General features: G+C 42.0%; 1 protein-coding gene and 1 long non-coding RNA gene across 2 annotated transcripts; both read left to right on the top strand.

Moving 5' to 3' along the window:
- The first annotated feature begins 1,350 nt into the window (after positions 1-1,350).
- Positions 1,351-3,658, top strand: LOC309653493 (myosin-13-like). The gene is made up of 2 exons (XM_082478444.1): positions 1,351-1,518; positions 3,416-3,658. The coding sequence occupies exons 1-2, from the start codon at positions 1,354-1,356 to the stop codon at positions 3,623-3,625; spliced, it is 375 nt and encodes a 124-aa protein (XP_082334570.1). The 5' UTR covers positions 1,351-1,353; the 3' UTR covers positions 3,626-3,658.
- Positions 3,659-4,039: 381 nt separating this feature from the next.
- On the top strand, positions 4,040-6,256 carry LOC309653492. Its single transcript, XR_014259223.1, has 3 exons — positions 4,040-4,317; positions 4,878-4,973; positions 5,979-6,256. It is a non-coding gene; the product is annotated as an uncharacterized lncRNA (long non-coding RNA).
- Positions 6,257-11,383: the final 5,127 nt, after the last annotated feature.

Below are 11,383 nucleotides of genomic sequence, written 5' to 3' on the forward strand. Positions count from 1 at the left end.
TTCTGAAACCATGATTCTATGTGTTTTCTCCACAGTAGTCTCCCCCGGTCCTCTCTGTGACCCTTTTGTGTACCGTGTGAAAGTTTAGGGTCATACAGGTATTCTGTTGTTCCTCCCTCTGGATCTTCAGGTGAGGCCACACACCTGTGTCTTGCTGACACCTCCCCCGAAAGGTTTCACTGTATTTGTCCTCTCCTAAATGAAAGTCATGAATGAATCACCAATCCCCAAATTCCCTGGCAAATGCCTGTGCTATCAGACAGAGCCTGTGAAAACAGCCTAAATCAAGCCTGTCCTTTGCAGAAGAGATTTCCGACTTAACCATGCAGATTGCGGAAATGAGCAAGAATCTTCAGGAAGTGGAGAAGACCAGGAAGCAAGTGCAGCGAGAAAAGTCAGACCTCCAGGCTGCCCTGGAAGAGATGGAGGCACGTGTCTGGAATGTGAAGGAGGGCGGGGCGCTGAGGAAGGGGACTAGACCACCCCCAGTGGCCCTTCCTGCAGTAGGCTCTGTGTCTCCAATGGGAAGAATCCAGCCCCAACCCCGCCCTGGGGGTGACCAGCTGCTCTCTGCTGCCTCGCCTCATGGGTGTTCTCTACTCCATTGTATTTCTCCTATTGAATAAATAAACTTGTTCATTATGTCCTCAACGTCTTCCTCTCAGAAAGCAAGAACTCAATCAATCAATCACTAAACATCCAGAGAGCCAGCTCAGAATCCCTTAGTTTTAACAGAGAGTTATACACGGTCATCTTTGGCTGCTGGGAATTCTGTGTGGTCCAAAGAGTGCAGGATCCTGATGCTATCACCAGCTGTGGCCAGAGAGGGGCGGATGCTTAAGAGGGTCTAGGGAAATTTACCCTATGCAGGATAACAGGAGAGCAATTCCTCTGTCTTTCTCTGTCTTTTTTGAGAAGAGGTTGGCTCCTGACTTATGGTCACTATTTAAAAAGACACAGTAATCAAAATTTTTACTAATTGAAAACGATGCTCTGTCCTCCTCAAGACATAAGATTGTTAACAACAAAGCTTCAGTTCTAGTTTCATTACTAGTAACAATTTGGGAGCAAACTCTTTGACCTTCTTGAGTACTGTTCTATTTATTTGTAAAATGAGCCTAATAATACCCTTTTTATCATAATGGGGATGAAAAACCTCATTCAAGAAGGTGGCTGCCCCCGGCAATCCCAATCACTCCTCTACTTTTATCAGGGTTCCTTGCAGCATGAAGAGGGCAAGATTTTGCGTGTCCAGCTAGAGTTGAACCAGCTGAAATCTGAGCTTGACTGCAAGATCATTGAGAAGGAAGAAGAAATCGAGAAGCTGAAAAGAAACAGCGGGCAGCAAAGGCCATGCAGAGTGTGCTGGATGCTGAGATCCAGAGCCGGAATGTTGCTCTGAGGCTGAAGAAGAAGATGGAGAGAGACCTCAGTGAGATGGAGATTCAGCTGGGCCACTCCAACCGCCAGGTGGCAGAGACCCAGAAACACCTGTGCTCAGTCCAGAGCCAGCTCAAGGTGAGTGCACGGCCCCTGGAGGACCTGGCGGGACCTCAGCCTGCCCTGGGCTCCGGTCTCACCCCTGGTTTCTCGTGAAGGACTCCCAGATGCATCTGGATGATGCCCTGAGGAGCAACGAGGACCTCAAGGAGCAGCTGGCCCTCGTGGAGCGCAGGAATGGCCTCTTGCTGGAGGAGCCGGAGGAGAGGAAGGTGGCCCTGGCGCGGACGGAGCGCACCCGCAAGCTGGCGGAGCGCGAGCTGCTGGAGGCCAGCGACCGCATGCAGCTCCTTCACCCCCAAGTGTGTCCGTCCTCACTCCACTCTGGGTCCACCCTGGAGGCAGGCAGGACCCAGGCTTGATGGAGAGGAGATCCCACCACTCCTTCCAGGCTAGTGGTCAAGACAAACTTTCATTAGGCCTAGTTCTCGGAATAACTTGGTCTCTAGATGGACAGATTGCTGAGCTTTCTTTTATCTGAAGATAAAAGATCATGGGGAAATCAGAGCAAGGCATGACAAATTATTGCATATAAGTGCTGGAAAAGGCTTCACAGAGGTGGTAACATTTAAGCTGCAAGCTTAGAAAATTAGGATTGTCTTTTGAAATAATTACTTTTAGGAAAGTTAAAGAATTTCTTGTTTCATTTCTTATTTTTTTGGACCACACCACATGGCATAAGGGATCTTAGTTCCCCAACCAGGGATCGAACCCGCACCCTGCGTGGTGGAAACACAAAGCCCTAATCACTGGACCGCCAGGGAATTCCCCCAAAATTCCTTGCTTTAAAAACTATTTTTTGAATTAGCCAAAAAACTAGAAAAATACCAACCATATTGTTAGCATTTTGGGGATCTCCTATTCTAGGTTCTTGTTTCTATACATAAATATGCTATTTTTTGTAAACGTGATCAATCCTTTTGCAACTTTTTTTCATTTAACAACGTGTTGTGAACATATTTCTATATTTTAAAATAGTTTTCTATGATACAGTTTTTTAATGGCAGAAAAGCAGTCCATTTTAGTTGTGTATTATGGCACATTTATTTAATCAGTCTTCTACGGTTGGATATTTTTAGACTGTTCCCAATAAAAATTTTTAGGATTAGAAGATTGTATAACTAACTTCTTCATAACTAAATTTTCACATATATCCATGATTACTATTTCCTTAATATTCCTAAAAGTAAGTAAATTCCTGGAAGTATATATTCATGGTCAAAACAGCAAAGACATTTATGATATGTTGTAAATTGGTCTTTAACAAAGTTGTTCCAATTTTTACTCCCATGGGGAAAAGAAATGAGAGTGCTTAGCTATTATTTTTTTTAATCTTCACCGATTTTATGGTTGGAAATGCCTCATTTTAAAAATTCTTATTTGTTTGATTACTAATGAGGTGGAACATTTTTGTCCTATTTGTTGGCTATTTGTATTTCTTCTGGTGTGTCTTAGCTATTTGTACTTTTGCCCTTTTTTCTTAATGATTTGTCTTTTTTACATATTAAGGAAGGAAATATTTTTTCAGTAATGCACATTGCAAATGTTTTCTCGTTTGTCATCAACCTAACAACTCTGTACAATGTTTTGATCATGAGAATTATTTTTCATTTCACATAGTTATGTCAACCATTTCCTTGTTCCAGCACCTTTAACTAAATAATTTATCCTTCCTCAAATATTTGAATGTCCACATTTATCATTTACTCACTTCTTTTATGTACAATTCTCGGGCCTGTTTTGGGATATCTGTCCTATCAAAAATGAAAGTCTTTTTAATTTTTTTTTCACCTGTGTGAAAAATAAGAAATGGAACGTTCTCGAGCTTGACTTCTTTCCCCACCCAACCCTCTCCCTTTCAATCGTTGTAAGTGTCCAAATGTAGCCCGAACCTCTTATCTAATTTTTCTTGTAGAACACGTGCCTGATAAATACCAAGAAAAAACTGGCAGCTGACATAGCCCAATGCCAGGCAGAGGTGGAGAAGTCTATCCAGGAGTCCAAAAATGCAGAGGAGAAGGCCAAGAAGGCCGTCACGGATGTGCACTCCATTCTTTCTTATCAGAGATGCTGTCTGGAGATAAGAAAGGGGCTTCTACGCCGCCCCTTTGGGACCTGCAAGTAGGTTTCCTCTCCTCACCCCTGCATTCAGTCAGTGGTGGCTTCCCGGAGAGACGGAAGGAGACGGAGCCTGAGCAGAGGCAAAGTGGGAGGGGAACCATGCAGCATCAGTGGTGGCTGCGGGAAGGAGGAAAGCATCAGCGTGCCTAGTACCAGCCTCACAGCACCCTCCGTGTGCCTGCATAGGAGGGGTGGGTGGCCCACTGATGCCTCTTGTGAACTTAACCAGGCGGCCATGATGCCCGAGGTGCTGACAGAGAAGGAGCAGGACACCAGCGCCCACCTGGCATGGATGAAGAAGCACCTGGAGCAGACGGTGAAGGACCTGCAGCACCGCCTGGACGAGGCTGAGCAGCTGGCCTTGAAGGGCGGCAAGAAGCACATCCAGAAGCTGGAGGCCAGTGTGGGTCTCTCAATCTCTCTGAATCCGGGAAGTGAAAACGGCACTCCCCGATCCTTCTCTCTTCTTGTATATTGACTCCCATCCTTATCCTGTGGCTGGGGACAGCCACCCAATATCGTCAGTAGGTCCTGAGTTAATTAACATCCCCCAAGACTGACTATATAAGTATCTTTCTTGATTGTAGGTACGTGAGCTTGAAGGAGAGGTAGGTTGAAAGTGAGCAGAAACGTAATGCTGAGGCTGTTAAAGGTTTGCGGAAACACGAGAGAAGAGTAAAGGAACTCACCTACCAGGTAAGGGGAAGAGCTTTCTAGAATATCCAGACTTCCTGATCAAAGGGAAATTGAAAACCTGGTGACTATGTCGTCCTCACAAATAGCTACATGTTACCTTGATATACATAAGGGGCAAATGACACAATCACCTATCACAGACCCTTTCCTAAGCTAGGAAAATCAGGAAGGCCTTTAGAAAATCGTGTAAGTGAGGAAAGAATACAGGTTTCAAAGACAGATAAACTGGTATTAGTCCTAGTTTGGCCTCTTACTTTTTAAACTCGGATAGGTTACCTAACACTCTCAACCTTAATTCATCACCTGTAAAATAGAATAAAAACATCTACTCACCAGAGTAGGGAGGTAAGGATTAGAGACGTGTATAACTCTCCAATATAGTGCCTGCACACAGTGAACATTAAACAAGAGTGGCTACTGTTAATACTATGAAGGAAGCCTCAGAGTGGACCACATTTATCCCAGGCCCACCTGCCATCATATCAAAGTGATTGACTTCACCACCTGTAGTGGGTTGATTTTGTTGGATTCAATGCAGACCATTTTTGTCAAACTTCCAGACTGAGGAAGACCGCAAGAATGTTCTCAGGCTGCAAGACCTGGTAGATAAATTACAGGCAAAGGTGAAATCATACAAGAGACAAGCTGAGGAGGCTGTAAGTATCTTTAAGCCCTTGAGGGAAGAAGAAAACTTCGTTGGGGGTAGAAAGTATATTAAGAGAATGTGTTAATGAGAAAGAAAGAGACCAAGTAAGAATATGTCATTCTTATTTTAAGAGAGATGATATAAATATGAATTTACCCCCAAGTCCTAATTATAGAATAAGACCTCAAAACGAGATATTTTTATTATTAAGCAATTTGTAGGGGTTGGGGGAAAAAAAGAAAATTCCAAATAACCCACCTTACTTGATAGCTGCAAAGAATATCCAGCAGAAAATCTAACACCATGATAAATATTCCTCTCCCTCTAGAAATGCACAAAATCAATTGTTCCCAAAAGCCAAACAGAAATCTTTTACCCCATCTGACTCCTTCCCTCACTACCACTGTCATCAGCAGGGACTTATCCCTGCACATTCGCTGTAGCAAATTAGGATGTGTTGGAAGGTTCTCCAGCTTCACTTTTCCTGGTTGTTCCCCACTCTTCCAGACACAATGGAGTGGGAAAGAGGTAAGAAAAGGGAACACGAAAGGGAGAGGCACGAATGGTAGTAAGTCCAACCAACAAAGGGCATACTTTCTTCCTATCCCCATCCCCCCACCCGCAGCGTCTCTGTATACCAGAGTCAAAATATATGGCAAAAACATTTCAACTGGGATTTTCCCGAAGTTAGAATTTGACCTTACATTTATTGTCTAACCTCTGTGAGCGAGCGCACATGGGTCTCTTCCTCCTTTCCACTCAGTCCATACATCGTAAATAGACTTCACGTATACCTGGGTTTGACATAATGAGCTCGTCTCTTCCATTTCAAAACTATTTCTTCTTTCATTCTTTAGAATAAAAAATGTAATTGAAGTTACAACTTCTGTCTGCATTTGAAATCAGATATGACAAACAAACCGTAAGAAGAAAATATCTGAGTTGAGAAAATAATCCTGTTTGTGAAAAGTGCAATGAGAACCACAAAGTCTAACTCTCACAACTCTATTCTTAGGAGGAACAATCCAATGCTAATCTTGCCAGATTCCGCAAGCTCCAGCACGAGCTGGAGGAGGCCGAGGAACGGGCTGACATTGCCGAGTCCCAGGTCAAAAAGCTGCGGGTGAAGAGCCGGGAGATTCACACACAAGTCAGTGCAGAGTGAACACATCTGCCTGATGCTGCCAAGGGGCTGAAGAAATGCACAAAATGTGCTATTTTGGGTCACTTGCTTTGTGATGTTTTTCTCTTCATGTTGAATAAATAAAAACTACAGTGAACTGATAAACTGAACCAGACTTATTTACTTCCAAAATTATTTATTCTCAAACACAGTTCTCACCTAGCTATTATTTTTTAACATTATATATGGCTTTGTGGAACATTCAATATCTGTACCTCCCTCACCACCCCGCATCCCCGTTCCCATCTCCAGCTCCACCACACACACACACACAATTACCTTTTACTGGACTTAATTTTATTAAATCTCTCTAGACTGTTACAAATGACTAAGGAAACCACTCATGGAGGTTACCCCTTCAGACAGGACACACTCATGCACCCACTGAACAGGTGGTTACTGAGCATCTACTATGCGCCGGGCACTGCTCTCAGTACTATGGGAATAGCAGTGAACAAAGCATAGTTCCCTCCCTCTGGGAACTTATATTCTGCAAGGAAAGAAAGGCAGACAACAAATAAGAAGCTGTGTCTACTATATTTAAAATAGATAATCAACAAGAACCTACTGTATAGCACAGGGAACTCGGCTCAGTATTCTGTAATAACCTAAACGGGAAAAGAATTCGAAAAAGAATGGACACTTGTATGGGTATAAATGATTCACTCTGCTGTACACCTGTAACTAACACATCATTGTTAATCAACTATACTCCAACATAAAATTTTTGTAAAAAGATCTACAAAAAAAATAAGAAGCTGTGTAATGTGTCAGGTAAGTGCTCATGAGAAATGAAAAAAGTAAGAGGGAGGCAGTTAGTACTTTGTAGAGAGGAGTCCAGAAAGGCCTCTCTAAGAAAAACACATTTGAGCTGAGACCTGAAGGAGGCAAGAGTATTCCAGGCAGAGGGAACAAAAGAAAATGCAAAGGCCCTGAGGCAGGGGCAGTTTTGCATGTCCCAGGGACAGGAAGGAGGCCAGCAGGGCTAGAGGAGAATGAGCAAGATAGTTACGGCATAAGAGAGGAACCTGGGACCCCAGGGATCATGTAGGGCTTCAGGGCCACCTGAAGATTTTTTCTTCACTCAGAGTGAGATGGGAAATCTTTGGAGTGTTTTGAGCAGAGGAGTGATATTAACACACATTTTAAAAGAATCACTCTGGGGACTTCCCTGGTGGTGCAGTGGTTGAGAATCTGCCTGCCAATGCAGGGGACACGGGTTCGAGCCCTGGTCCTGGAAGATCCCACATGCCGCGGAGCAACTAAGCCCATGCACCACAACTACTAATCCTGTGCTCTAGAGCCCGCAAGCCACAACTACTGAGCCCACATGCTGCAACTACTGAAGCCCTCACACCTAGAGCCCGTGCTCCGCAACAAGAGAAGCCACTGCAATGAGAAGCCTCTGCACTGCAAGGGAGAGTAGCCCCCTCTCACCGCAACTAGAGAAAGCCCGTGCACAGCAAAGAAGACCCAACACAGCCAAAATGAATAAATAAATCTTTAAAAAAAAAGAATCACTCTGCTGCATTGAGAATACAATGAAGGGGGCAGAGGTAGAAACTGTGAGACCAGTTAGGAGTCTACTGCAAAATAAAAGATAAAAATGACAGTGGCTTAGACCAGAGAGATAGGCAGTGGGAGATGACGAGAAGCAGATGGATTCTAGATGTACTGTGAAGGTAGCGCACATAGGGTTTTCTGACAGATTGGATGGATGAGTGGGTGAGGGTGAGAGAGAGAGAGAGAGAGAGAGAGAGAAAGGACTTATGAAAAGAGGAAGAATAAAACAAGAAAGATTTAGTGCAGTATAAACATGAGAAGTTTGGTATCTAGAAAGAGAGGAAGCAGTAGAACAAAAATGCAATCTAGACAAAAATTGTACTTTATGCACTCCTGTCCCTCTTCCACCTTCTACCATCCACACTCCCTTGCCTCCCAACCCCTATCAGCCTCACTCCTTTACAGTATAAACTGCACAGGCCTCAATCGCAAAAATGTCTAAAATTAATAACAGTTTAAAACAAAAAAATTCAAAATACTCTCCTAAATTAAATTTTGGATCAAAGAGGCAACCAAAAGTAGAATCACAAAAACTTCTAGAAGTAAACATAAGAGTAAATCTTTGTGACCTTGGTTTACACAAAGATTTCTTAGATGCCAACACCAAAAGCACAAGCCATGAGAGAAAAAATTGATAAACTAGATTTCATCAAAATTCAGTTTCTGCACTTTGAAAAACACTGTTAAACAGAATGAAAGGACAAGCCACCGACTGAGAAAAAGTATTTGCAAATTATACCCCTGATAAAGGACTTGTGTCCAGAATACATACAGAAATCTATATCTTCACTAAAAAGAAAACAAATCACCCAATTTTTAAAGAGCCAAAAGATTTAAACAAACATTTCACCAAAGAAGATATACACAGAGCACATGAAAAATGCTCATCATGAATCATTAGGGGACTAAAAATTAAAACATAATGAGATATCACAACACACCTATTACAATGACTAAAAGTCCAAGTGTTGGCCAAGAGGTGGAGGTACTGGACCTCTCACACTGGCTAGTGGTCATGTAAAACATTTTGGAAAATAGTTTGGCAGCCTCTTAAAAAGTTAAGAAATTACCCATTTGTTCCAGTCGTTCCACTTCTAGGTATTTACTCAAGAGAAATGAAAACGTATGTCCACACAAATACTCACAGCATATTTATCTGTAATAGCCCCAACTGAAAACCACCCAAATGGCCATTAACAGGTGAATGGACAAACACATTGTGGTAAATCCATATAATGTAATACTACAAATTGATAAAAATAAACTATTGGGTTTCCCTGGTGGCGCAGTGGTTAAGAATCCGCCTGCCAATGTAGGGGACACGGGTTCGAGCCCTGGTCCAGGAAGATCCCACATGCCGTGGAGCAACTAAGTCCATGCACCACAACTACTGAGCCTGCGCTCTAGAGCCCGAGAGCCACAACTACTGAAGCCCACGCACCTAGAGCCCGTGCTCCACAACAAGAGAAGCCACCACAATGAGAAGCCCGCACATCGCAACGAAGAGTAGCCTTCGCTCGCCGCAACCAGAGAAAAGCCCGCCCGCAGCAACGAAGACCCAACACAGCCAGAAACAATAAATAAATAAAATAAATAAAATTTTTTAAAAAAATGATAAATATAAAGTATTAACACACACAAAAACATGGATGGATCTCAAAATAATAATGCTGATGGAAAGTAGCCAGACCAAAAATGAGTAGACTCTATTATTCCATTTATATAAAATTCTAGGGAAAAAAAATGAATCTATAGTGACTGAAAGCTGACTAGTGGTTGCCTAGGGATAGAGAGGCAGGATTTATGGGAGGCACAGAAGGACAGTAGGATGTATTACAAAAGACCAGGAGGAAACTTTGGGGGTGATGGACATGTTCATTATCTTGTTTCAGATGATGGTGTCACAGTGTATACATATGTCGAGACTCTTTAAATATGTACAGTTCATTATACATCAATTATATCCCCATAAAGCTGTTAAAATTTTTCATTGGGGGAAATACTACAATTATAGTGCTTTGGGAAAATAATAATTAGGATATTGTATGTCAAACTTTAAAGCCAGAGTTATAATTTTTGATAGGAATTACATTAAATCTATTTACCAGTTTGGGGAAAATTAGCTTACTTACTATGTTGATTCTTCCAATTCGTGAATAAAGTATGTTTTTCCATTTATTCAGATCCTCTTCAATTTCTGTCTTCCTTGTTTTACAGTTTCCAGCATACAAGTCCTGTACATGTTTTGTTAGATTTACACCTAAATTCTTCTTTTTCTTTCTTTTTATTTTTAAGTAATTGTAAATTGTATTGTATTTCTTTGTTGTTTTTTTTTTGTGGCTGCATTGGGCCTTTGTTGCTGCACGCAGGCTTTCTCTAGTTGCAGCGAGCGGGGGCTACTCTTCATTGTGATGCACGGGCTTCTCACTGAGGTGGCTTCTCTTGTTGTGGAGCATGGGCTCTAGGCACATGGGCTTCAGTAGTTGTGGCTCTCGGGCTCTAGAGCATAGGCTCAGTTGTTGTGGTGCACGGCCTGAGTTGCTCCATGGCATGTGGGATCTTCCCGGACCAGGGATCAAACCTGTGTCCCCTGCATTGGCAGGCAGATTTTTAACCACTGCGCAACCAGGGAAGTCCCTGTATTTCTAATTTCGGTGTCCACATGTTCACTGCTAGCATACAGCCTAAAGAAATACAACTGATTTTTGTATGTTTATGTTATACACTGAAACCCTACTGAACTCACTTCATAGTTCTGAGTTTGGGGGGAAATTCTTTGGGATTTTCTACATCAACAATCATGTACCTCAGAAAACAACCACTTAAGGTGAATCTAAATTAATTAAAATGAAGTCCAAAATTACACAGTAAACTGTGGGGAAAAAGTCTGATTGGGATTTTATCATAAAAATCAAGCCAGAACTACTGAAATAAATTTATTTTCTCTTATACTTCATAAGATTTACGTTATAACTGCATCTCTGTTAATTCTCAGAACAAAGAATGAATCAATGTTGGAGTTGGGAGGGAAGGAACATCCTTCTCACAATCTTGTATGATGTGGCACCCTTTATGTTAAACTTTTGCAATTCAATCATAAAGAATGTCCTTTTTTGCAAAAACTGTATCATGTCTTCATTGATATTTTAAGGGTCTTCCTAATCCTTTGATCCTAAACTCACTCTCTTGAAGCACTTATTAGATCACCACTGTCCATGTTCAGAACTTTATAATTATTAACTTGTTCAGTGCTGCTGCATCACCCTGGCCAGTGGCTTTGCAGAATTCAAGCAGGTTTCTAATACCACTTTCATCAACTTCATTAAATTCTGAAAATTTTGCAGTATTTGTCATTTTATTTTGCAGTCATGTTGCACTAACTATTGCATATTTACAACACCTGATAATCAGTATGCTCATGTACTAGGGAATAACAAAACTGACTCCATATCAGATCTGTTTCTTTTACTTTAAGCTTTGTACTTCGTTTTTGTTACAACTTAATGTTGCCTATAGCCTGAAATATACAGGATAGCCAATTCTCAAGGCTCTGGCCTTTACAGGTGTAACACTTTTCCATTCATAGAGAGATAAAAAGTTGCAGAACAGAGAATAACATTTGTCTTGTTGGAGGTTTACAGGAACACCATGACCTGACCTAAGTGGACAGTGCA

Source organism: Balaenoptera physalus, assembly GCF_965194825.1.
Source record: "Balaenoptera physalus genome assembly, contig: HAP1_SCAFFOLD_375, whole genome shotgun sequence".
Classification (NCBI taxonomy): Eukaryota; Metazoa; Chordata; class Mammalia; order Artiodactyla; family Balaenopteridae; genus Balaenoptera; species Balaenoptera physalus.